At 38.6% G+C, this 27111-nt stretch overlaps 1 protein-coding gene and 1 long non-coding RNA gene across 4 annotated transcripts in view; one reads left to right on the top strand and one right to left on the bottom strand.

Moving 5' to 3' along the window:
• Positions 1 to 18137: 18137 nt before the first annotated feature.
• LOC307003855 (thyrotropin-releasing hormone-degrading ectoenzyme-like) overlaps positions 18138 to 27111 on the top strand; it is a 106375-nt gene continuing 97401 nt past the window's right edge. For both annotated transcript variants that reach the window (XM_079622703.1, XM_079622702.1), the window contains exons 1-2: positions 18138 to 19152; positions 22554 to 22827. In XM_079622703.1, coding sequence (XP_079478829.1) covers positions 18470 to 19152; positions 22554 to 22827 — 957 coding nt within the window. In that variant the 5' untranslated portion in view covers positions 18138 to 18469. The remainder of the gene's footprint in view (positions 19153 to 22553; positions 22828 to 27111) is intronic.
• Positions 22670 to 27111, bottom strand: part of LOC307003857 — a 42670-nt gene continuing 38228 nt past the window's right edge. For both annotated transcript variants that reach the window (XR_013798849.1, XR_013798850.1), the window contains exon 6: positions 22670 to 22793. This is a non-coding gene — a long non-coding RNA (uncharacterized lncRNA). The remainder of the gene's footprint in view (positions 22794 to 27111) is intronic.

Here is a 27111-nt window from a genome sequence, read left to right as displayed (position 1 = left end):
AATGTTAGCAGAAAATGACATGCTGCACTTTAAGATTTATTTCCTACAGTAAGTCCATCTCTTCTGGTGTAACAGGTGTGACAGTATTTCACTAAATCAATTACTGTAATGATCCTGTGAATGTGTGTTCATTGTATCTCCATTTGTCTCTCTATGCACTCTGAAACTGTTTGATCAAACTGTTCAATAGAAACACACTCAAAATTAACAGAAGTGGATGTAAAGTTAAATATGCTGAATATTTAATATGCTAAATATTTATAACCTACATTAGAGGATTAGGCTGTTTGCTTAATATCATCTAACTCTTTATTGTGAAGCTCCCCAACAGACATTCTACTGACTATAAGTAACTACTATGGATTGGAATCAGTTTATGGATCCTTTTTTATGTTTTTTTGTTGCTTTTGTCAAAAATAGTGATGGGCTCTCAGACTCCGAATGCCCAAAGAGCAACGAAAAGCACTTTCGGATCTGCTTCATGTATCGTGACAGGCATGTAAAAACTCAGTATGCATATGTAAGGTCTCATTTGTGCAGCTCATTTGAGCATCTGGTGGCAGATGTCTCAGACCTCAGTGTCCTCTGAGGGAACGTCTGTGTTCTCATTACTGCGGTCCGGCCACATCTCGCTGCTCTCATATATCCTGCGCTCCTACAGGCCACGAGCTTGTGTTTGTGTTAGTCATGGGCCGTCTATAGCAATGCAGGTTAACTCACTGAATTACACAGAGATATTTTTGAGCTGATAGAAAATCAACAGTAACTCGAAAAAAGCACTCGTTACAACCGAGGTCTGCCATAGAGCATCTCTGAACGCACAACATGTCGAACCTTGAAGCAGATGAGCTACAGTAGTAGAAGACACATACTAGAAGACAGTGTGTGCAAGTCCTGTCAATTAAGAACAGGAAACTGAGGCTACAATTCGAACGGCAAAATTGGGCAATAGAAGATTCCTGCTGTGAAATTCAGATGGTAGGGTCAGAATTTAGAGTAAACAACATGAAAGCATGGATCCATTCTGCCTTGTATCAACGGTTCAGACTGATGCTGATGTAATAGTGTGGAAGATGTTTCTTGGCACACTTTGAGCCCCTTAGTGCCAATTGAGCATCATTTAAAGCTACACTGTGTAGTAATTACTCCCATCTAGCGGTGGCATTGTATATGACTACCAACTGAATATTACTTTCTAGCCCCTCCCATATTTCAAATCTGCCGGCAGTCGCGAGTAATCTCCCCCTCGCATTCGTCGCGGTGACACTGAGTGTAAAAACGCGAAAGGCGAAGCTTGAATTTCCAGGTATGTCCCTCTTTGGCTAATGTATTTTCAAGATGGAGGTCGCAACATGGCTTCCGCCATTCGAGCAGCTCACCCGTATGTATTATAAATGGCAGATTTACGTTTACGAGAATACTTGATTAGTTGGTAGAAGTAATTATACATTAATGAGCACATATAATTTTGAAAGAACAAAGTGTTTTTTGCTAAGAATCAACTTAAAAAATTACACAGTGTAGCTTTAAACACCACAGCCAACCTGAGTATTGTTGCTGACCATGTCCATCTCTTTATACAATCTTCAAATGGCTACTTCCAGCATGATAACACACCATATGTCACAAAAGCTCAAATCACCTACTTGAACAAGTCCACAGTCAGGGAATTTTGCTAAATTTATAAGCAATTAAATGTTGAACAGTTTAAAAGCAGTTAAGTTGGTAACTAGCGGCCGCCCCGCTGCTGCGGTGTGTAGAAGCGGATATCATTACTGTATTTTACTGTGTTTGAATTCCCTCTGTGCTTGTGCTATTTCATATCTGACGTTTTTGGAAAGAAGCACAACTCACTTATGATTTATGCATGCCATAAATAGAAGATAGGAAGTGTAAAATTGAAAATGTATCAAAGCCGAACATTTGCTGCTTGACTTGGCAAAGAGAAAAGTCCTGTTTGCATGAGCGACTGCTCTGTGATTGAGGAAAACGGTCTTTTTAGACCAGAACGGTGTGTCCTGCCTCTGCATAAAGGACTTACGGGACGCTGCCAGAGGAAACTTTAATCAATATAAAATTTTTGTGCCTCACTATGCAAGTTTAAGGCCTCTGAAGAAAGTTCATTATACGCACAGTCACGTTCACTATAAACCTGACAACACCTGATGGCTGCGTGTGCTTTGATGAAACAGTTTTCACAAGCAATTAACCTCAGATATCTCATGTCAGAAGTTTACACCGAACGCTTTGTTTATCCAGCTGATACAGATGTGTTTATCAGCGATCATGTGCGGGTGTAATGGCTCTGTCACTCGTAACTTTCACCTGACTGGATATGAATAGCAGGAATTCATATGAGGAAAACGACGTTTCACCACTGGAAGTTCAATTCTGCTATATCTTTGATTAAGGTACATAAAAAGTGAATAGTCATATAACCCTAACAAGCCAAATAACTTGTGTTCCACAGCAGATTTAATTAGTTTTTCCCACTACAAAATATTAAAACAGCAGAGGGGAATGTTTTCAGTGAATACAAATATGTATACCAAAAAATATGTCTTTTTCATTCCATTTTATTTCTTGACTGGTAGGTAATACTGTTTGTCATATGGGAAACAGAAAGCGTCAACAGTGACCACGAGCGACTGTGCTGAGTATATTATGATCAGGATTTCCCACACCACATCCACCTAATGAGAAGCACCACAGGTGTATTTTCACAGGGACGTCTCCAGTAGACAGCTGCATACTGAAGGGAGAGATCTTTACAGCTGACTTCTCTAAATAATTCATGATTCTTGAAGAGTGTCAAGCAATAAAACCCCTTTTAGTCACAGACCACAGGCACATGGATGTTTACAGATGCTGTAGACATCAGGCCTGTGGGGATTCAACACAACTGTGACGCCCATCAGAGGATTGCATGTCTCTGAGGTTTATGTCAGGTAAGACCCCCGTGTCTCCTGATGCTCTTTATCTGATGCTGGACACGACCCGTGTCATAAGAGATCATAAAACAACGAGTGTAGCCTCTTATCCAGCCAGTAACTCACAGATGTAGACCAGAGTGTGACCGGGAATAGGGAACAGATCTAAACGCAGTCGACACTATATAAACTTATACTTAAATATAAACCTTTATCAACATTCTGGCAGCTTATTTAATATTTGCATAGTCAGTTTCGATTTTGCTGTTTTGTTGTCACATGTGCTTGATTAATATTGTCACATCTAAATGATGCTCGTGTGTGTTTGGCTGCTGTCCCTGGTGTCTGTGTGAAAACTGATGCATTAATGCAGAAGATGTTTTATCTCCGCTGTTTTTCTTCAACCTAAAGTGCTTCTTCATATTTTTATCATTATTATATTTATACATGCTTCATTTATTTTTATGGTCTTGCTTCTGTCTTTAGTGACAGACATGTTTCCATATATTCTCTGAATATTTCCTCTTATGGTTATTTTTGTTTCATAACAATATCTGTGCTGGAATAAAACCATTGGTGATGTCAGTCATCATTGAAACGCACTAAGTTTCATGTGTTATTAATATAGTAAAAGTCAAACAGTGCTAATTGCTAATTCAGTTAATGAGTGTCACATACAGTACATCTGATCTGACTGAGATCAAATGAGCCTGTTTCTCACAGGATCACTGATTTCTAATGATTTATTTAACAGTGTGTAATTCGAAAGATCAATTTAATGTGATGTAATGGTCATCCATTATTAACCATTGCTTCTTAATGTGGGATCCAGACCTTTATGCATTAGTAATGCATGATTTCAATAGAAAATGCCATGCAATGCAAGACTGCAATGCCACATTCATTAAAATAATTCAAATTAAGTTGTAATTCACAACCTTTGTGACTTCAGAAAAAATAAATATTAAATGTTAAAATATTAAAATTCCCTTTATAAATACATACAATAATATATTGCTCTGAGACACATGCTTCACATACTAATTTACTAAATATGTGTGTGAGAGAGTGTGTGTGTGTGTGTGTGTGTGTGTGTGTGTGTGTGTGTGTGTGTGTGTGTGTGAGTGTGTGTGTGTGTGTGTGTGTGTGTGATGTATAAATACAGCCAAAATATGTTGTTTTGCTAATTTATTTTATTTTATGGAGGGTGGATTTACTCACCCTTATGTCCAAAGCCGTAAGATTTGTATTCACTAGACACACAAAAAAAGATATTTTGAAGAATGTTATCCATGGGGAAAAAAACACTGGGACATTTCTCAAAATATCTTATGTTGTGTTCCACAGAAGAAAGAAAGTCCTATAGGTTTGGAACAACATGAGGATGAATAAATGATGGCAGAATTTGCATCATTATTATAATTTTTTGTCTCCCTTTAAGCATCACTGAACACCTTGATTTCACTTTCACATGTAATTCAATGGCACATTTAACTTTGTTTCTGATCAAACGTCCACTGGCTGACAGTCAGAGTTTTGCACTTTCTGCGTGACCGTCTGTGAGCAGATCAGACACGAGTCAAGGACACAAAGACGTCTTCACTGGAGTGTGACTATTAGACAAACTTGATTGTTATTCAATCACTCGTAGGAGGATTAGTATCAGAAACGCTCGTGTGAAGGTGAAGAGGTGCTGATATACTCAGCTGAGGAGAATTTTGTCCTACAAGAAGCCCTGTGACATTTAATCTATCGCTGCGGGGGGAGACGAGAGATGGGACGAGTTTCATCAAAGTATGTCAACACTGGAGAGGAGGGGGAAAGACACGGTACAACCTCACGTCTCAAACACACTGTGATTACTTGAGAAAACCGAAATATTACAGACCAATGAGCATTTTGTGCATCACTGAAATTACAGGCTCAGTGACTGTAATTAAAGATATAGTCTGAAAATCCTGTACTACATACTACATACAGCGTAGTGTGTTTTACTATGCTGAAATAACATCGTAGGAGTAACAAGGCATGAAGGCTTTTATCCGATTTCATCTCGTGCTTCAGGGATTCCATAGTTTACAGCATATTTGACTATCAGCACAAAGTCTGTAATTGCAGCTCATAGGGAACAGGAACCATCCACTTAGACTGGAAGAGACAATTGACATGTAAAGTGATAAATCACAATTTGTTTTGTTTTTAGATGCCATTTTGGACTATTATATCTGACTGATAATAAGAGACATGATAGTGTGTACACTGTTCACTTAGATTATTAATCAGAATCTGCACTATGTTTGACTTTAATCAAAAGTTTGGGGTCAGAGGTTTTCAAATCAAATCAGCGTATTAGAATGATTTCTGAAGGATCATGTGACACTGACAATTCAGCTTTGCCATTATATTCAATTGTTATAATATATACTATACTGTTTTACTCAAATAAATGGAGCCTTGGTGAGCATAAGAGACTTTCAAAAAGATTTACTGAACAGTTGGTCTTGGCATGACTAGATCTGCTATGCATGCAGCTGTGAGCATGTAAGATGTTGCTGCTGCTGCTGCATAAATAGACATAGATAAATCCAGTAGCAGATCTAGGCAGGTGGAGCTGGGGGAGGTGGAGGGTTTCAGGGGAACTCTGATAGCGCACTGCAGCACTAGCCTACAGCAAACACTGAACCAGACTATTTAAATGTTGAGCAAGCAATCTCATTGGCTGCAGAATCAGCAGAGGCTAATCAGCTTGTGCCATGTGGTAATGGAGAGAAAGCATGAAAACTGCATGTAAAGCCTGCTAAATTTAGACTTAAACCCCAAAATGAAAATTAGCCCATGATTTAAGTCAACAGGGTGCAAAATTTTAAAAAGAGGATAACACGGTGTAGGCCACACCGATTTTTGTCGTTGTTCTCTGTATTGACAGCACTCCAAATTTACAACAAAAAATTTGCTCAATGTTAAAATTGACCGGAGTTCTCCTTTAATAATGGCAGTGAATGGCTGTACATTTTTTGAAGTCCATCAAAGTGCATCCATGATAAAAGTAATCCACGCAGCCTTCTAAAAATGAAGTGATGCGTTCGTGTAAGAAAAATATCTATATTTAAACCTTTATCGACTAAAATATCTAGCTTCCGGAAGACGACCATTCGCATCGATTTACGGCGAGTATTTGAGATATTGATTTCCGATTAAACAGTTTTAAATCGTACCCGTTTGTATCTTATCTCAACATTGTACAAAACAATAGTCACAAAATGGCAGCAGCTGTGTTTGTATGAAACAAGAGAGAGCGAGTCCACGATACTGGATGACACAAAATATTGATTCGACCGAGTTTTAATAATTTATAAGCTCACCAAATGCAAAACTTTCACGGAGAAAAAAAACGTTCATATCAATGTACACCGCTGCTGACTTCAGTAACCCGGATAAGCCTGCGTTATCTGTTCCGAGCGGTTGTTATCTGGGAATAACATACCACTGGATGGGTGCGATTGACCAATCAGAATCAAGTATTCCACAGAGCCGTGTAATAAATTTCAATAATGCAACTCTCAGAGTAGTTTTGGCATGCTAATGAATATGCCATACTATGTGTGTCTGAGCCAATCTGCCTAAAACTTTCATAATCAGAATCTGCACTATGTTTGACTTTAATAAATTCTGTCATGTTGCAAGCCGGTAGAGATGGAGGAATAACCCCCAACCGCCACCTGAGCAAGCATGCATGCTACAGGCATTCGTTCAGTTACCGACCGCAGGATAACATGCAAATCTACACAGTCTATCTTCATGAAAAATACCTTAATTTCATATAATATAGGTTCTCATCCAAGATATGCTTGCCTGTATCCTCTCAGCAAGGTTGTTGTCCTTATGCAGCAGCTGTTGTTGTTATTGACTCAATTCTCATATTCCAATATTGCATATTCTCATGCTAGCTTCCATGTGGTAAAGGTGAGATAGCTTGCAGATTTCATGGAAATGGTCTATCAGCTTGCGCCATCTAGAGTTTCATGACTGAATTATATGTATAATTGACTTGACAGTTTAGAGCTGGTCATTTTTGTGCATAATATGATCAGTGGATAGACTGCGGAGTTACTCTGAGACGAGCAATTAATAATCTAAGTGAAGTTTTTTTCAATAATTACACATTTCATTGTTCATTGTTTGTGAAGTGCTGGTGCAAAACCTATAAAGTAATGTTGAGAAGTCCTGCACAATTTTACCAAGACGCACCTGGGGTGTCAATTCAGTCATATTAATGCCGAAAAAGGGAAAAAACCCTCCAGAAACCACTAGAATTTAAACTCGAAGTTGACTTCAAATGTTTACCCTAAAGGCAGGATAAAAAGCTCAAGTTTTAAATTCCTCAGTAGGCAGAGTCGTCCTCGATTGGGGGACGGAGTTGAGGTGGGGGAAAGTTTCAAGGCTGAGGTTTTATACTGTCCCTGCTTTTGTTCAAACATCCCACATTCGATTTGTTTTTGTGGATGTGAATGAATGATTAGCTTGTCCTTCTCTTTAAACTTATTGGTGTTGCATACTTGTTTGATGTTCTCTGATCAAGTCATTAAAGCTGTGTAAATGAAAAAAACACGGTCTACGAAAAAAATGTAATTTACAAAACCTTTTGGGTTTGTAAACCCACACACACATAGGGCCCTATTTTAATGATCCAAGCGCATGGTATAAAGCACACGGCGCAAGTGCACTTAGGACGTGTCCGAATCCACTTTTATAGTTTAACGACAAGAAAAATGGTCGGCACGCTCGGCGCATGGTCTAAAAGGGTTGTGCCTATTCTCTTAATGAGTAACAACTGTGTTTTGGGTGTAACGTGTAATAGATCAATCAGAGTTTCATCTCCCATTCCCTTTAAAAACCAGTTGAATTACATAAAAAAAAAAGTATTGCGTATCGCAATCTATTTCTGTTGCCTCAAAATAGCAACGCGCCAACAATGCGCCTGAACACACCTCGTTTTCAGACCAGCACACCCAGGGGCGCACAAATGGCCGCAAATGCATTTGCTATTTAAACAACGTGACACAGGACGTGAAAATGATAACTGCATCGGGCTGAAACTAGCAAATAAAACACTTGTGTCGCGATAGGGCCCAAAGAGGCTTATGATAGGGCCCATAGAGGCTTATCTCTCTTATCAGGTCGAAGCTAAATGTTGTGTCACTTGCTGGTCTACTACAGTATATCTGCTCCGGCTCAAGGGCGAGACACTCTGAGACACTCCAGATCTTCATCCTCAGAGGAGCTGCGGTGATAGAGAAGAGCACATACATACAAATGTGGAGATTAGCAGCTGTGTTCACTGAGAGCTGGAGGGTTTATCTATTATCTGTTTCCTCTGGACCCCTGCGCTTCGCTGCTCACTGGGGAAAATCCAGAGTGACTCGAACACACGCGCGGAGAAAAGCTTCGGTAAAGAACCGCTCGAGAGTTTTTGCCTTCGAGGTTCCACAGGTTTGTGTGGGGAGTCTCGGAATCAGGCTGTGACCCAGATGACAAGCTGCAAATAGTTGCATATACTTGGAAATGTAAAGCAACCGACGGCGTGACATCAGCGGATCGATTTGACTATTAAAATGATAATCTGTCTGGGAAATCCTCCAGTCGGCCGGGGAGAATTTAAAGAGCGAGTGAGGAGGTTTATGCGAGCGAGTCCCACACAGCGCCTGGAGATATTCAGATTCACTTTGAAAACACACATATAAAATGAGTTCAAGAGATTTAATGGGAACCAGCTCCCAATAAAACAAACATGAAGAAAGAAAAAACAGCAAGGAGAAAGAAGAGGAATAGATGGAGGCCACAGGCACATACAATAAGCGTGGAGGAGTTAAACGTGACAAAGGTGCAAGCCTATTTTCTCTGAGAGGAACTGCAGGGGATTCTGTGTTTTGGTGTCCGAGGTCAACGGGGACGAATATCACGAAAGTGTTTAGTTTGTGTCACAGAGACGATAACAGGTTTGCTCAGGCACTGCAGACACATTGTTTTGCTCCTTCAGTTTGTCTGTTGACCTTGAGTTTCCTGCATCAAACCCAATGGGAGACGATTACCATGAACAGGTTTAAGTTTTAGATGTTTTCAGCACATTCACAACCTCACGTTGTTGACTGAGGCTAAACAAAGACATTAAAAGCTTCACATGAGCTTTACGGTATTTTACAGCCGAACAAAATGAATACGTTTCCTTTTCATTTGCATTTTATATGAATAAGCGTCACTCATTGATGATCTGACGATAAAGAGAAGTTAGATCTGTCAATCAATCATAACATCAAGTTCACCGTCAGTTGTTGCTTTATTGTCTGTATGTTGAACTGGTTCCTTTGATGTAGACATTTTTCGGTTGGATCTTGGTGTCTTGTTAACACACTAAGCCACTGAAGGGGTCTTGGAGGAGGTGGATTATCGAGCATTGGATTGCTTCCATGTTTTTTATTTGTATCGGTCAGTCCAAGCTTACCTCAGCACAAACTCAAATCTCTTCTCCAAACTCAATAACTCATCACAATCCTGGCCAGTGATAGAAGCCCCGGGCGCTTCAGTTTCCCATGTTTCAGCTGCTCAAAATGTTTCTGGCCTCCTCTCTTCCTGACCAGACTGTCAGAATTTAAATTGCTCAGCACATTTTCCCATACGCCCATATGAGAATCAGACGTCTTTTACTCTTGCAGAATCGATGCTGTTGTGCTTCATGTCACATCAAAAAAGGCAAATAATTTACTTTCAAAATGAATAATTTGTGTTATTACATCTAAACTTCATTATCAACGTGACTTTAATGAAACCCTAAACTATGATGAAGAAATTAATATTCAATATCGGATATATTTCTATAAGCCAGGTCATTTTTATGGCATTGTTGTGATTATCTTTTGTAGGTAGTTTTGCAGTTAACAGTTACAATCGTGTTCATTTCCGGTTCACAAATATTTTTAGTGAATTTAAATAAATATTAAAAAATAGTTTAAATTAAGTTTTTTTGTTTAATGTGTATTTGCTGTAATTATATTGTATTATAAATAGCAATTGTATTATATATAGCAGCATTATATCAGCCTTCAAAGACTCTGCTCTCTACATATCAGCAATATATAAAAATATGAATCTCTGCAGTTGTTAGCAGGTAAAACACAAACATGACGCTTCTTTTAGCTCAGCGTACTTATATAAAATGATCTTTCCATCTGGATTCAAAGGTTTCTCCTCTATCATTATTATATACAGCTTTAAAGCAGAAGAGCACATGTAACACATTCCACCACTTTATAAAAACCTCTTCCAAACACTGTGGAAATGTGCTTGTGGGTGTCTTGGGCATCGTACTGGCGTTTGTAAGTCAATCTTGGAAGGATATAATGGCATGAGGTTTCATGTAGACATGCTGGAAAGGAATCCATTTGAATCTGTTGACAGGGTCTCGCTGTATTTTCATGATGTTTGGAGAATAATGAAGCTCAGGAGCGAGCGGGGGGGATTTGAAAGAAACACATTTGCGTAGGACCGGTGGCGGAGGCTTTGTGCTTTGACTTGATGTGGCACATTAAGATGGCACACAGTGTATGAAGCTCTATGGGCATCTTATTGTCAGAGGCGGAAGCAGAATTTGCTTGTCATGTTGAACTGCTTTTGAAATTCGTGGAAAAATCCATGCATAATTTAACAGTTTTCATTTCTGTACACATGCATGTCATGTCTTTGAAACAGCTTTTTTTTTGTGGAGGATTTTTCTCATTTTAATCAATGGTTGTGTAACATGAATATATCTTGCAGTTTTTGTGTGTTAAATGTCTGTTAAATGATATCATCTGAAACTGAAGAAATATTTTTTTACAAGGAATTATGATCCGAGGCTAAAATAACTCTTGTTGTCTTATTAAAGGCTTGTTGCAGTAATTGCAGATTGTGTCTTTTCTTCTTTCAAAGCCATTCTTTTTGTGACAAGGTTTCAGACGTAATATTTGCACATATCTTGCAGTTGCCTTGAGAATAATAAGACATAAAACACAAGACATACATACATCCCTCTAAACAAGCCATGAAATTAAGAGAGAAGCTCTTTGGTTTCAGTTCAAAACATTTCTTCTCATAATAATGCTGCACTATCAGAAAGAGAGAGACGCCTTAAAGCAAAAAAACAAAAAAAAAACAAATCATAGCAATACTGAGAGAGGAAAAAAATATTGTCTCCATGCACATGTGGCTCAATATCACACTTTAGTCACATGTATTTGTTCAATACCCATCTGGCATCTAGGTTTCTGTGAAATTGATTTCAGCTCTTGACTTCCTGTATTAAATATCGTCCTTGATAAGAGTATAGGAAATGATTTACAGATGGAAACATGGAGAGAACATGATGATGATAGCAGGATACAAAAGGATTGAATCGCACCTTTTCTTTCCTAAACGGAATCCTTTTCCACATTTTTAAGCTTGACCAGGCTAAGAAAAATGGGTACAAAGTATCAGTTTTTATATATTTTATGTATTTAATTAATTATGTGAATTATGTGTTCCACATATATGTGTGTGTGGGCTCTTTTAAATGTTTAAATTCATATAAAAGTGCAAAAGAGATTTGGGTAACACTTTATTTCAATGGTCGACTTTAGACACTCCAATACATGTCAACTTACTCTCATTAATTTACAACTACATGTCAACTAACTCTCATTAGAGTAGGCCTAGTAAGTAGGCTGGATGGGTTCGGGTTAGTAGAATATGTTGACATGTAGTTGCAAACTTACTTATAGTCAGTAGAATATCTGTTGGGGAGCATCAAAATGAAGTGTTAGCAGATATTACTAATACTCTAATGACTGCTAGTTGACATAGTTGCAAAGTTACATTAGTTAGTAGAATGTCTCAAATGGACTATCGAAAAAAAGGTGTTACTTCATATTTAAATTTTTGGTCATTTGTTTTCATTGATTTAAATGCTGCGTTTTGTTAACTTAATGAATCATCAGTGCTATAGAAGAAGAGCTTGATATAGGTTTTAAAATATAAGAGGTTATGAGAAAATGTTCTACAATAAAAGCTGAGAAAACCTTCGGTGACTAATTTCACCTTCTGGTTAATTACGTCATTTTTAACACCGAACCTAAAGATACAAAACATATAAGCAGCTTTTACTATGTACGTTTTGCGGAACATCCAAAGCAAAGCGAAGCGGCTCGTTGTGTGTGCGTACATATGATATTTTTAACCAGCTGAGAACTCGTGAAAATGTGTAAAGAAGCCGTAAATAGTAAACCAAACCTGCTAAGTGTGAACGCCCTTAAAATATGATAAAAGTTAAAGTCTGGAAAACTAGATTCCAATGCCACAGTATCATTTTTTGATTCACATGCACACTGTTGACAGCTTTCTATCTATGTATCTGTCTGTGATAATCTCTGCTTCTGTTAACATTATAATTTCACCAAAATGTTTCCTATCACCATCCACAGTCACTCGGAACAGACGGACCTCTGTATCAATGTTTGGGGGCGTCTGGGCGGCCATCTGAGTGACAGCGCCTCCCCAGCAGCCTGGTAAACCACAGGGAACAAGCAAAGGCTTATAATTACAGTGTATCCTCCAGTCCTAATAGCAACTGCTTATATTTAATTACATACTGTCATCGGCCCAAACAGCGCTGAGAGTGCAGAACGCTGCTGTTGCCTTGGCAACCAGTGGAGAAAATCAAGGTAATTAATCAGCGGAGAGAATGACGGGAAAATACTCAGCCCAAACAATTTACGGATCATCCCTGTTTGCTGCGACTCTATGGGAGTTTGGTAAAACAAAACTTTTGTTTTGCATAATCAAATTGGTTCTTGGACAGAAATTAATGGAGACATTTTGGACGTTGTTGGATTATCAATCTTTGCTCGTTAAGTGTAAAGGACATTTGAACCTATAAAGTTTTATGGCTCATTTAATGAGGATGAGCTGAAATGACTCTGTGAGGGGCTGGAAACAAGAACATTGTGCAAGATTCTGGTCCACACACACACCTGGGACAATGTGCTCTTTCCAAAGTTCCTCCATTAACAGTGTTGAGTCAGTGTGAACAGTGTGAAAGACCCTTTTCTCATCATTTCCCTCATGTGACGCTCAGCGGGATCATGTAAATCATCATCCCATCAAAGCCTGTGCGAATCACATCTGGATGTCAGTCTGAAAAACAGCAGGACTCAAAGCCCTTGGAGACCAAACAATTGTTCATTTTCAACCTGTCTGGCTGCTTTATTTCTTAGCGTAGTTTGATCCAGGGAAATCACGAGAGTTTGTCAAGATGACGAGATAAAAGCTGCTGAATGGACAATAAATCATCAGACTGTCACGAGGAACCGCGTTTGCACTGTAAAAGAAGAGCCGAGCGTCTCAGGAGAGATTCAGGCGTGGGTTTAATGTGTCGCGAAGCACGTATATCACCAGTAAAGATTAATCATTTCCTCTTTTTGAAACAGGATTAAGTTATTTATGATCAAATGTGCTGATAATAGAAATGTCTATCATCCTCTATTATAATGAGCTGATACCATGGATGAGTCACTGTTTGTTTATCAAACGAACTACATTGATTATTCAGTCCTGATATATGCAATTTAATTTATTGTGATTTAATTTAGATATGATAACACCATGATTTGTGGAGTTTTATGTAACATTTATGTTTTTTATTTATTTATCTATTTACATGTACCATGTCTTTTTGGATATTTACAAAATATATCACAGAATAACATATCTGACACCATCACTGTAAATTGGTACGATCAGAGGACTGTTTTTCTGTATATTTTGTAAACTTTTATATACTGTAACTTTATGTAACTTTATTCAAGGTCAAACTAAACCGAGATCCATTTTTTAAATGTCTTGGCATTATGATGAATAATGCTAGAGCTCAGAATAAATCACTTCATAACTGTGAAAATATTAAACTTTTCCATTTACAATGATCCATCATTCACAGCTAGATGTTGTTTAAACTTCACAATTCTGACCTAAAATGCAGCATTATTTGTTTCCTCAAGCTGGAGTTGTGTGTGTTCACTACAGGGACTCGTGTGCCAGTCCACTGCATTTTCAGCCCAGTTCGAGCAGTTCATTTAACAGACGAACTTATTGCCCTGGACACCAGACGCGGCCAATGCGTTTGTTTGGATGAGGCTCTTTGGTGCTGCCTTATAACCAATGGGAGACCCGAGGGCTTCTGGGTAACGTTAGCTGCCATTAACATTCGGATACAGAAACAGCGTCTTCATCCTCGGGCATATTTCTCTCCACCGTTCTATCACTGCTAAAAGCTTTTCATTTAAAGCTACTTAACCAAAGGGTAAAACATGTGGTTCTTCTGAGCACCGTTATTATGTAAGAACATTTCGGCACATTCATATCTCTGGAAACGTCTCTAAATCAGATGCACTTCAATCTACTGGTGAACAAAAGCATTTGCATCAGCCTCACAGTCAGGTTGTATCATAGTAGAGGGTAAAAATACCAATTCCCTGCTGTCTTACTGTGTCATACTTACTGCTTATACGATATCATATCCAACTGACGTATGAATTATGAATGAGTGTCAAATGTGTGTGTGTGTGTGACTGAAAGTGCTGACGGGATGGATTCTAGACTTATGATGAGAAAAATCACCACCTCCCTGGACAGAATCAACTTCCCTCTAGCCAAACACTCACAGTTACATTTTCAGGATGCATCTAATCCTGTCCAAAGATGCAATTACTGTGGCATTAAACAACAAGAGATGTATATCCTACCTTCAAGTGCACCTGGGAAGCTCGTACTTCAGAGTCGGCCACTCATTATCATGACATTTCAAGTCGGATACAGAAGGAAGTTGCCTAAACAAAGCAAAATAATGATATTGTGAACAAATTATGAAAAATATTTCTATATTTTTTGTTACATACAGCAAAACATGAAGGGCGAGTGATTAACTTTACTCTTGTTGTCTATAAACAAAGTGCCTTTAAATGATTAAAATACAGCATGTAAAATTAAAATGCTAAATCATTTATTGCCTTGCTTTCTGCTTTTCTTGCTTTTTTAGGTCTCTAGACTATAATAGTTTTATGATATTATCTATATTATAGATCAGGGTTTCCACAATTTTTTAACCCGTCACGCCCATTCCAATGTCCTAACTTGGCAACTCGTGTATAATCTACAATTCTGAGTTTCCCACTCTTAAATATGACTTTGCTTGGTCATTCATGTACTTGGAACTTGATGTTTCAGATTTGAAGGGCACATTGTTCACTTAGACATAAATATGTGAACAGTTTTACTAACCTTAACTTGGCCATCAAGATTCTTATCACAATTGCTCTGCCATTACAGTCGTTTCCTGAAATAGAAAACCATAGAAGAAGAAGACTTGATGCAAATGTCCGCTATAGCGCCCCTTGTAGCAAGGCTAAGAATGCAATGTGTGGCATTATAAATTACATTCTGCCATATTTCATATCTCATTCATTACATGAAACAGAAGCTTGTAAAAAGTTCCACTGGACAAGAACATCTGCCTGATCACTGAGATGATGAATAACTAAAGAATACCACAGGTTTCAGAGACTTCACCAGATTGCTTAGATTAAGGACATTGAACTTCGATGGACCAGCTGTGTTGTGTATATCTCTGTCCAATGTTGATTGTGACAATTGCGCTAATGTTACTTGTACACTGTAGGGGGCGATGTGTCTCTGCTCTGCTTAGTAACTTTCACACAAAGCTCCATTTCTTTCTCCTCTGAAATGACCCTCTATGTGGCGGCAGTCACAGCTGCACTCAAGGATGTTTTACAGACATTTCTATTCAAAATCACAGTCCCTCCAGACTGATCTTGTGTTCTATGTTTTCATCCAACAGGAGGCTCACGGTTCACACACATTTTCACATCATGACACAGGCTTTTGTGTTCAGATGCCACATTGAAATTGCTTATTTTTCTCTTTAAATGCTCCTCCATTTTCATTTGATCCAAAGATTTCACAATCATTCGAGGACATCCCATCATTATTTCATGAGAATAGGTTTTAAATTCCATAGGGGTGAAGGGGCCGAAGAGAATCTTGATCGGATGGAATCTAAATGTATTTCCTGCCCAGTCTAGTTTGGAGAATTTCAATTGTGAATAAAATCATTTGAACTAGAAGCCCCCGGTTTTATTTTTCACTTTATCCTCATCATCTTTCCACCTGGTCTTCTCTCTCCCGGCTCCTTCAAGGGTTTCTTCACACGCTCACCGCTGTCTTCTCGCCGTGCTGTTTAACCAGCCATGCCAACGGCTGCAAATTGAGGGTGTTATTTGGTGTTTGGAGCCGTCGCTGCGTTCAAAGAGCCGCCGCTGGTCTTCCTTTATGAAACAATGACAGATGTACTGAGAGGAATGAGTGGCGGAAAAGATGGAGGGGAGATGTGAAGGTGGAGTTAAGGTGGTATGAGGTGTTTGTGGGTGACTCACGTACGTTTTTTTAAAATGTAAGATGTATAGTAAATGAAAAATACATTATTCACAACAGATGATGGAGAGGAACCGTGTCTTCCTCATCAGTCTTTATGTGGCTCCAGAACCACAGACAACAAACTGACATGCACTGATCATGTTGATCTCCTTCAGAAAGCACAGATTGACCAGTGTGGATGTCCTCATGCAAAATTGGCCCCTTGCTTTGCAACATAAAGACCACGTTGTCATCAGCAGAAGCATTTCCTCTTGTGAACGATGCCATCTTGATACCTGGGAAAGAAGATAAAAGGTTAAAAAAAGTCAGCTCAAAATTCATTCAGGTCAAACACAAATCTGAAAATGGCTTTATAACATACAGTAGATCGATCAATTGAGTTTTTTTGTTGTTGTATTTGTCACCTGTATTATGGAATTATTGCATAGTGGCCGATGCTCTGTGTTAAAGTTGTGTGTGCATAATAACAAGCTTTAGCACCTCAAAACTGCTAAAAGAAAACGTTAAATGCTAAGATAAACATCATAAAACAACAAAAAATGGGTTAAAAACAACACTGAATAAATTGAAAGATAATCTGAATGCCTCAATGTTATTATTTTATGGTATATATTATGTATTTGTCTTTTAATTCTGTAGAAATCACCTCATTGGTACTTCATTACACCTGTATTATGAATAATTTATGGAAGAATGGGAGATATTAATCTACATTTAATCAATTTGATGCAGGATTAGCTAATTGAAGCTGAAGTGTGTAATTTAAAATAGTCTAAATTAAATATATTTAAATATATAAATGTTCAAATATTTTATTGATGTTATCTTGATATCCGGAAACTACTATACGTATGCCATTTGTAGTTTGATTCCTCCTGAAAAGTGGAATCAGCCAACCAATGGTGTGAGTTTGGGCCGGGACTATCTCTTCGACCAATGAATGACAGACGGGGGGAGTGTTCAGGAAAACTTGTTTGAAATGCAACACTTTTTTTCAATTCCGTTCAGTGGCGCTAGTGGTGCTGAAATTGCACCCGGTTCCTGCTTGATTCAGCACCGTGGACAGCGGCTTTCAGTTTACAGTTGCAGCGCCCATTGTGAATATGCTTCATTATTTGGTTTTATAAAACTTAAATCTTGCCCAGCTACACATACACTGATATAACACACTACTGCACAAAATGACTGATTACACATAAGTACTCAAAAGTAAGATTTGCTCTCATTTGACTGCCCCACACAATCTCAATACAGTTTATTGAATTAATAATCACACCTCCATTCCACGCTTTTGTTGTGAAAGTACACAACAGACATGATCTAATGTATTTGTGCGATGTGTAATAAACACTGTTGAAAATACTGTCATAGCGCTGCTGTAAAAGTTTGACATGTACATGTCTCAAATGCATGTCTCAAATTTTTATTTAATCTTTAAATTACATTATTCTGTTTAATATTCATGCAACTCAGCAATTCTAAATGTGTGAAAGAGGAGAGAGTAACATCAGCCTGTCTGAATATTTCACTGTTTAATTAAATGTGGTTTAGCTGAACATTAGATGTAGAGAGGGAGGGAGAGAGAGAGAGAGAGAGAGAGAGAGAGAGAGAGAGAGAGAGAGAGAGAGAGAGAGAGAGAGAGAGAGAGAGAGAGCACAGCCCACTGGCTGAAAGAGGGGATGATGCATCAGAGAGCGAGAGAATGATGATGATGATGGAGGCAGGAGAAATGAACAGAGAGAAGAGAGTTTCACAACACTGATCAGGAAGCAGGTGCTGGACCTTCATCCACATCAGACTGAAGTCAGAGGAGAAATGGATGTGCGAAAGGACTCGATGAGCTCCAGCATCTGACCGGACGAACTTCTGATTCACAGAAATCTCGAGATCATCGACCCGCAGTTTTTCTGCGTTCTGCGTGTTTCGCGGGATCTTTTCCTCATTTCTCGCTCGCAGTTTGAAGCGGCACCGCATGAACGGAAGCTGATGATGAATATAACACACATCAGGTTCGTCATATAATGGGGATCGAGGACGCGAGCATGAGGAACGGACGGGCTCTGTCCGATCAGTGGGCCGACAGCGTGGTGGTCCGGCCCCGGACGACCGAACAGCACATCACTGTTCACAAGAGGCTGGTGTTGGGCTTCGCCATCTCCATCCTCACCCTCATCATCGTCACGGCCATCGCCATCACGCTGAGCGTCAGCTTCGAGAGATGCGCCGCGGAGAGCAGCGGGGCTCTGGCCGCGAACGGCTCCAGCAACAGTAAGTGGAAACAGTCCCGGGACGGGAACATCAGTCACACAGAGGACGGCCAGCAGCCCTGGAGACACCTGCGCTTACCGGCCACCCTGCGCCCGCGACACTACGACCTCCGACTGTCCGTGAACATGGAGAACTTCAGCTTCTCCGGCGAGGTGAACATCGAGTTTGAATGCGTCAACTCCACGAAGTTGATCGTGCTGCACACGGACCGGCTGGAGGTGGAGAAAGTGCTGGTGTTTTCGGACAGTAAGAAAGCGGGCGTCATGAGGATCCAGCGCCGCTTCCACTATCAGCCCAAGCAGGTGTTTGTGATCGCGCTGCACAGAGAGATGAAGCCCCTCAGAACATACAAGATCAACATCACCTTTCACGCGCACACCGAGCACGAGCTCTTGGGCTTCTTCCGCAGCTCGTATGTGCTGAATGGAGAAAGAAGGTAAAATTCAGTGTCCGTCTCAAAAAAAGTCTCTCATATGTTGATCAGGTGTTGATATAATGTCCTGCTGTTGCCATGGGTAGGGCCGTAGCTGGGGGTATCCGGAGCCCCGGCCGAAATCTGGTGCCCCCCTAAAGCCGGGGGCCCCTACCATCTTCACTAGTGACGGCCCTGACCATGGGAACTATGGTGTGTTAAGATTATATGCAAAATTAAGCTTTTTGTTTGGCTAATTATTTGCTCTTACAGAAATTTACCATGGTAACCAAAATACCATAGTTACTAGGACTAATTTTACTGTAAAACTATAATAAATAGGATATCATTCTTCAGAAGCTGTAATGTTACTGTCCCCAATTTACTACAGCTTTACCGCAGTAACTATTAACTGTGTTATGAATAATCATTCTTATATACTGTATATCCAGTTGGAGATTCATGTGTCAGTGGTATTGATGTATGCAAACTGTGTTATGATACATATAAACATACAGTAAGTAGACGCAATACAAAGCCCTATTTTGTAATGGTCTCCTAATAATATCCTGTAATTTATTCTCCTATAAATAGTATTTACAAAGGATTACATCAAACTATAATAGTTTCAATAGTAATGTTCACTATACTTCAAAACCATAATAAATGAACATGAGATGTTCTTATATAAATGGAGGCTAATAGCATTGCCAAAAACTATTGTATTTTTGTTGAGGTTGTCTTAATTTTTGTTGTTCTGTATACAGTGACATATGACGTGCAGATGATGGTCAGTAAAGTGTCAAGTACATCATGGATGTAATACGTTTTAAAAACCCAACATGCCAAGTTGCAGCTGCCTTCCAAATATTACAGCATATGTCAAAAGAAACGAGATATAATCTCTGGTTCTTCATTCATAACATTAACAGCTTTACATTCAGGTTATAGTTACGTTTAGGCAGGTCACCTGTAACACTTAATCAAACATTATTATGTGTATGTCATTATACGCCTCGGTCTCAGACAGTAACTGTTCCTCAGTGTTCAGGGAGGTCAGAGGTCACACAGATCTGAACACTAGTTAAACCTCTGGGAACTGAAGTCACAGCTGTGTCTGACGCTTCACTCAATGACTCATTTACTGTCACACACTGAGACTCGCTTATAATCATGGGAAGTTTTCCAGCACAGTGATAAACCTTCCTAAACCCACAGTTAGATTTACATCAAAAATAACCTTCAAATATAAACTATTTATGCATGCATTCATTTATAAACAGTATATTGATATAATCAATATATAAACAGATAATCCATAATATATTAGACAATTCAAGTGTTCAGTTCATATGTGCTCCTGTTTAAACAACCCATTTTTATGTTTTGAAATCTTAATATCAGTAGTTATAATCTTATATAACTCATCAAGATGCACAGTTGACTATCAGAAGCTCATGTGTGTGTTGACTCAGTTTTACAGCCTCATATTCGCAGTGATTTCACTAAATATCAACTTCTTGCTCTTGTTTTCCGGCTTCTGACTCTTTGTCCTCTGAGGGAAAAAATGGCTCAAGTCTGAATCTTTGCCGCAGGTTTTCCTGTATTTAAGACATGTTTAAGCCTTGTTTTACCCTGAAGGGTTCGCTTTCATGGACACACTTCATAACCCTTCTGTCTGTCCACCAGTTCCCCCCTTGTCTTTTCAATAACGGCTGTAAAACTCAGCATGCTAAAGGCTCAGGGCGATTCTTTCTTTTACTTAAACTTTATTGTGAGGTCTTGATATCGTAATATCCGTTGAAGAGCATCTTTGAGATCAACTCAGTGTATGTTGATGTTGTTCAGCTCCACAGGCTGTGAAGATCCTTCAGTTTAGTGTAATCAGCTCCTGCTGGCTGCTCGTATATTCATGAACACTGAACAGCGGGATCTCGCTGGATTGAGGAAACACTTGTGTTGATGTAGATAGACGTGGGCGCAGGAGTGTTGTTCTGATCTGAACTGATCCTCTTTTCAGATTCAACAGTTGGCGATGTCATGATGCGCATGTGTAAAACATCTCCAACAAACTCAAACACCTCCATGTGTTTCACTGCAGGGATTTTCACTAACATCCCTGTAGAATCTCCTCCTGTGTGTCTGTTAGTTGTCTATCGCCTCCTGTGATCTTTAAACAGTGTAAAGATGTTTATATGGTACTAGCATCTATAAAGTGTGAATGAAATGAAGAGGAGGCACACAGATGGGACATTATAGACTCAATATAGATCGCTTCTGCATGAATGGCTGCTAATGAGAGTAAAAAGTTGTGACAGAAATGCAGGGGCGAGCAGAACACCCCTCCTCCCCCATCTGATGGTCATGAAGGAAAATTCCTCCCTGTGAGGTTTGATACGAGCTTTAATATCCGTTAATGCAGATGTCTGGAATGCAGATCACTCTTTCTTTTCGCTTTTCCTGCTTTCTAGATTCTTTACTTTGATACTCAGACTCAGTTCTGATGTCCTAAATGTGTCTGTGTGTAGATTATTGACGCTTCTGTTCAAAATACATGTAAGAACAATTTGACAGCTTTTTATTATTTTCTTGCCATCTAAATTGGTTCAGGCTGTCAATTCGTTGACATTGTGCCGTCACAGATGTGTTTATTGTTTACAGCTGTGACATGCAGATATCAGATATATAATTTCTGTGTATCTCGTATGTTATGTTGGCATTTGATGTGATTTAGTTGCTGTGGTTAAAAATCTCTAACAGTCTTCACTCCAGAAATTTCATTAGTTGAACATAAATGCACAGCGATATGAACAGGGATGGCAGACAGAGCTAATTTGCATTCAGGAAAGTCATGTGACAACCAATTTAATGAAATTATGATCAAATGACTTTCCACTTTTGCCTCCTGGATAGTTAAATAGCATATGTGTGACCCTGGACCACAAAACCAGTCACATGGGTCATTTTTTTTTAAATTGAGATTTATACATAATCTGAAGGCTGAATAAATATTCTTTCCATTGATGTATGGTTTGTTAGGATAGGACAATATTTGGCCGAGATACAACTATTTTAAATTCTGGAATCTGAGGGTGCAAAAAAATCTAAACATTGAGAAAATAATCTTTAAAGTTGTCCATTTATGTTCGCGATTGTGCTACATTCACTCACAAAAATAAACATTTTATATATTTACGGTAGGAAAATATCTTCATGGAACATGATCTTTACTTAATATCCTAACTATTTTTGGCATAAAAGAAAAATCGATAATTTTGACCGATACAATGTATTGTTGGCTATTGCCACAAATATACCCGTGCGACTTGTGACAGGTTTTGTGATTTCCGTGCAATTTATGACTGGGTCACATATAATTCAGCAGTTTTCTTTCCTCTTACCTCTCTGACGTTCTTATTCTGCAGGTTTCTTGCGGTGACGCAGTTCTCCCCGACTCACGCTAGAAAGGCCTTCCCGTGTTTCGACGAGCCCATCTATAAAGCCACATTCAGAGTGAGTCTGAAACACGAGAGCTCGTATCAGTCTCTGTCCAACATGCCAGTGGAGTCTTCAACGTCTGAGGAGGACGGATGGGTGACCAACCATTTCTCCAGGACGCCCCGCATGTCCACGTACTACCTGGCCTGGGCCGTGTGCAACTTCACCTACAGAGAAGCAGTTACAGACAACGGAGTCGTGGTGAGTCGCGCTTTCAGACCCAAAACTCAAAGTTACAAACATTATACAGAGATTTCTAAAACCTAGAGAGCAGCATTTTAAAGCATCACAGATGTGCTTCTGACATGAAGGCTGTTCAGAAGGTTTTCTGCTTCATTTGCCAAATTCTAAGACAGCACCTCATGTATGCTTTAAAATGAAGGCAATCCCAGAATGCATTGCACTGAGCTCAGTAATAAAGTCAATCCAAAATGGCAAATGAGCCGAGAGAAATCAATGTATACTTACAGAATACACACTTGATTGATCAAAAGTTGATCAAGAGTGACAGTAAAGACATTTATAATGTTACAAATGATTTATATTTCAAATAAATCTGTTGTTTTTGAACTTTCTATTCATCAAAAAATCTTGAAATAAAAAAAATTATCACAGCGTCACAAAAACATTAAGTAGCAGAACAGTTTTCAACATTGATAATAATAAGAAATGTTTCTTGAGCACCAAATCATCATATTAGAATGATTTCTGAAGGATCATGTGACACTGAAGACTGAGTAACTTCAGCTTTGCATCACAAATTATATTTTTAAATTTAAATAGAAAACAGTTCACAATATTGATTGAAAATGTTATTGTTTTGATCAAATAAATGCAGACTTGGTGAGCATAAGATAATTCTTAGAAAAAAATAATAAATACAGACCCCGAAAGGTGGTGAATATATATATCATTAAATACTGAAAATTATGGCTAACATAGTTTATTTTAATTAAAAATGTACTACTTTACCCAATATTTGTGTGTGCTACTGCTATGTTCATTAAGTTCATTAGAGTATTGATTCATTAGGTTAGCAACAGACTAACGTCAAAGTCAATTAAAATGAATTGTTAATCGAGTCTCATGTGTACACTGTACAGTGTTATTATGTATTTAATGTAGCTGCTATTTATGCAGTTTTCCAAATCTGTGACCTGTGAGGTTTCATCTCAGTCGGGATTCTCCCAGAAGCTGCCAAGAAAGCAAGTTTTGAAACAGAGCTATTATCTTGCTCACAGTCGATATTTTTATTTTACAGTACGTTACTATCAAGCGAGGTATCTAGCTGTTTGGGAGAGATGAGTCGCTCTTTTCCTCTTTTAGACCTCAAGCGAGGTCTAATGGTTACACAGTGGATAATGGAAAAGTTTGTCTCCACTAACATTAGTCCAGTGTCCACAAAGCCATATGCGTGTTTATTAAAAGGGTAACAGTCATGTGTGCAACTGGTGTCCACTTATACTCATGTCCAGGATTGTGTTCATGACAAACTCTTCCAGGTTTTATATAAAATACAGGAACATGTTTGATGTGATGTTGTATCACTTTCATCACATGCACTTGAATGTTCTTTTTTTAACTCTGAATCCCACATTCTAGTCCGCTTCATCTGTCTGCCATTAGAGAGACTCTGTTACTGCTATCACGTTCAGTAAGAGTCCTGTTGTCATATTAGACACTTCCTGACGCTTCCTCAGCGGCTCCTGCTGTTGCCCTTGGCCGGCCTCCTCCTCATATTAGTGTAATTAATCGATCTCCTTCAGCATGACCGCGCTCTCCTTTATATCAAATCATCTCTGACTGCAGTGTGTGCTTCTATCTGGGGCATTTATACCCACACTGTGGCTTGTAGCGGTTAGCCGCACGCTAGCGTCCCCATCAATCACATTAAAGCGGCAGGGTCGCCCCCTCGCTCCATTCATCACACAGATTCGGCTGTGCGGAGCGAGAGGAAAGATCGTGGGAGAGGAAAGTTGGGGAGGAGAGTGGAGTTATTACTCTGGGTTTATGGGGAAACACTGATCTACCACACACACGTGTAAAGATCACGGCACACCCGCCAGCAATTGCATTATGCATTATGGGTTTTAAGGCTCTAGATGGTGGTGGTGAATTTCAACTGTATACAACCATGAATTTATGTCTATAGTCTATACAGTTATTGATGCAGTTATACGGTTACAACATCTGGAAAAGAGCGACTCATCTCTCCCAAACAGCTAGCATACTGATGTGCATGTTTACAGGAGTAATGATGCATAAGATTGAATCTGTCTTGAGAAATAAAATCGGACTATCTACCATAATAATACAGCTCAATCAATCAATCAATCAATCAATCAATCAATCAATCAATCAATCAATCAATCAATCAATCAATCAATCAATCAATCAATCAATCAATCAATCAATCAATCCTTATAGCGCTGCAGTTTTATAAAGGCATCTGTTCTGGTGAATGTGACTTTTGTTTCACCTGCATTGACCACTGGACTCTCTCTATCATGTATATGTATCTAATACAAAAACAAATGCGTGTCTTATATTAGTTATAAAATGCTAAAATACGAGAAACTGGTTATTTAATTGTCTTAAAGCAGCACATTTCATTCATAACACGGTATCAGCCGTTATTAAATGCACTGGTTTAGTGTCAGTCAGTTTTTATTTATTTTATCATTAAAATGACAAATGTTCTTGTAACACCTAATCAATATTCAACACCACCATACTAAATATTCTCATTACATATTCATGAAATTAATCAGCCTGATCAGAAAAGCATGTTTAATGGACAAAATTATGGTTTTAGCAGTAGAATACAAATGCCTTCAAACGTCTATGTGGGTTTGAGCTAAACACCAGCTTATAGCAGCATGAATGTCCATTCTGATTTATGCTGGTTTCGTGCTGTCAGGCTGTTAAACCAGTCAAACTGGTCTAAACAACTGAAGCTGGTGACTAGATGGACTTTCTAACAGGGAATCATATTATATAAAATTAGAAGATACATTTCACACATTGTACAGTTTTTATGGCAGAGTTTACACTTCTATACGAATGAATTTGGGAAGTTCCTGAAGTTTCTCTCACATATAGATATGTAAATAACTCAACCGGTTATTAATATCAGGTCATGTGCTCCATGTCATCTCCTCAGTGTGTTAACTAAAGCTTCATCTTTTCATCGGGAAGAGCTTGTTAGTGGATCAATGTTGAGCAGCCGCTCATTGAGAGACTCTCTATTAAAGTTCAATTAACCCCATTTAAGTCTCAGTCAAGCTTCCTTCAACAAAACCAAACAAACCAAACAAATGAAGCTGTCAGCAGCACTGGAGTCAGACTGAACAATCTCCACAACGGCTGATCAATGAAGCTTCTCTTGATTGTCAACTTGAGCACTTTTGTCTAATTACAGGTTGATTTAAAATCACATTGATTTGATTGAGCTTTGAATCATTTCCACAGCCCTAAGTGCCGTCCATTCATCTTTATATCAGACATAGAGCTGATCGATACTGTAGCAACATGTGATGTAAACAACACATAATTCAATGTGCATTGCTGCCAGGCTCTGAAACAAAGGCTTGTTTTGCACGGTAACTCTGTTAGTGTAGGACGACATTCATTCTGACTGGATGGATGCCCGTTCAGAAAGCTGTGCCGTGCATCAGCCTTCGGCTAAAAGAGACCAGGATAATTTTTACTGTGAGAATACATTTCCCACAGAGCCACACCTCACACACTTTCTCTTTCACACTTGTTCTCATCCCCCTCTCTCTCTCTTTCTCACACACATATAATCGTAAATACAGAATAAAGGATCTTGCAATAGTGCAATAGTGCAAATGTTTTATCTTTGCTTTTTCCTGGAAATCTAATTTCTTTCCCAAGATAAATGTCTAAAATGGTATTTTAATAAACTACAGTTTTAAAATTGATGTAAATAAGCAAAGATGTTTACATTGGAGGAGTTTTTCATCAGCTAGTCTATAACATGATGGTTTGTGAAAATGTAAACGACTAATTTAAGCCATAACTCAAATAGAACGATCAATAAGAATTTTAGACAAATTAAAAGATAAAAGATTAAGCCATGTATCAAAGCTCTAAGATGAATCACACAATTACAAACTTTGATTTAAACAAAACAAGTTCATGAAAACTGGAAGGAACAAGACTGCTTATTTTATGAGTGAATTAACTACTCATCCCATAAAGCACTGCAAATTACTCAAATCAGGAAAAAAAAGATACAAAATGTTCATTATAAATAAAAACTATGTATTAAAAGTTAATTTTGTCAGCTTATTATGTCATTCTCAATGCATTATATGACTGTTCTTCAATATGCAAAAGTTTATAATGGTTGGATCTCTCTTCAGGGTATTATGGGTAGATTCATTCTTTGTTGCAAATGTTTTAATTAAAAAAACTGAATATGAGCTCATCTGCCTGCTATCTAAAGAAAATAAAAGGGTT

Source organism: Phoxinus phoxinus (assembly GCF_949152265.1).
Source record: "Phoxinus phoxinus genome assembly, chromosome: 9".
NCBI lineage: Eukaryota > Metazoa > Chordata > Actinopteri > Cypriniformes > Leuciscidae > Phoxinus > Phoxinus phoxinus.
The sequence above is the reverse complement of the archived record's forward strand: the minus strand, read 5'-3'. Positions and strand labels throughout refer to the sequence as shown.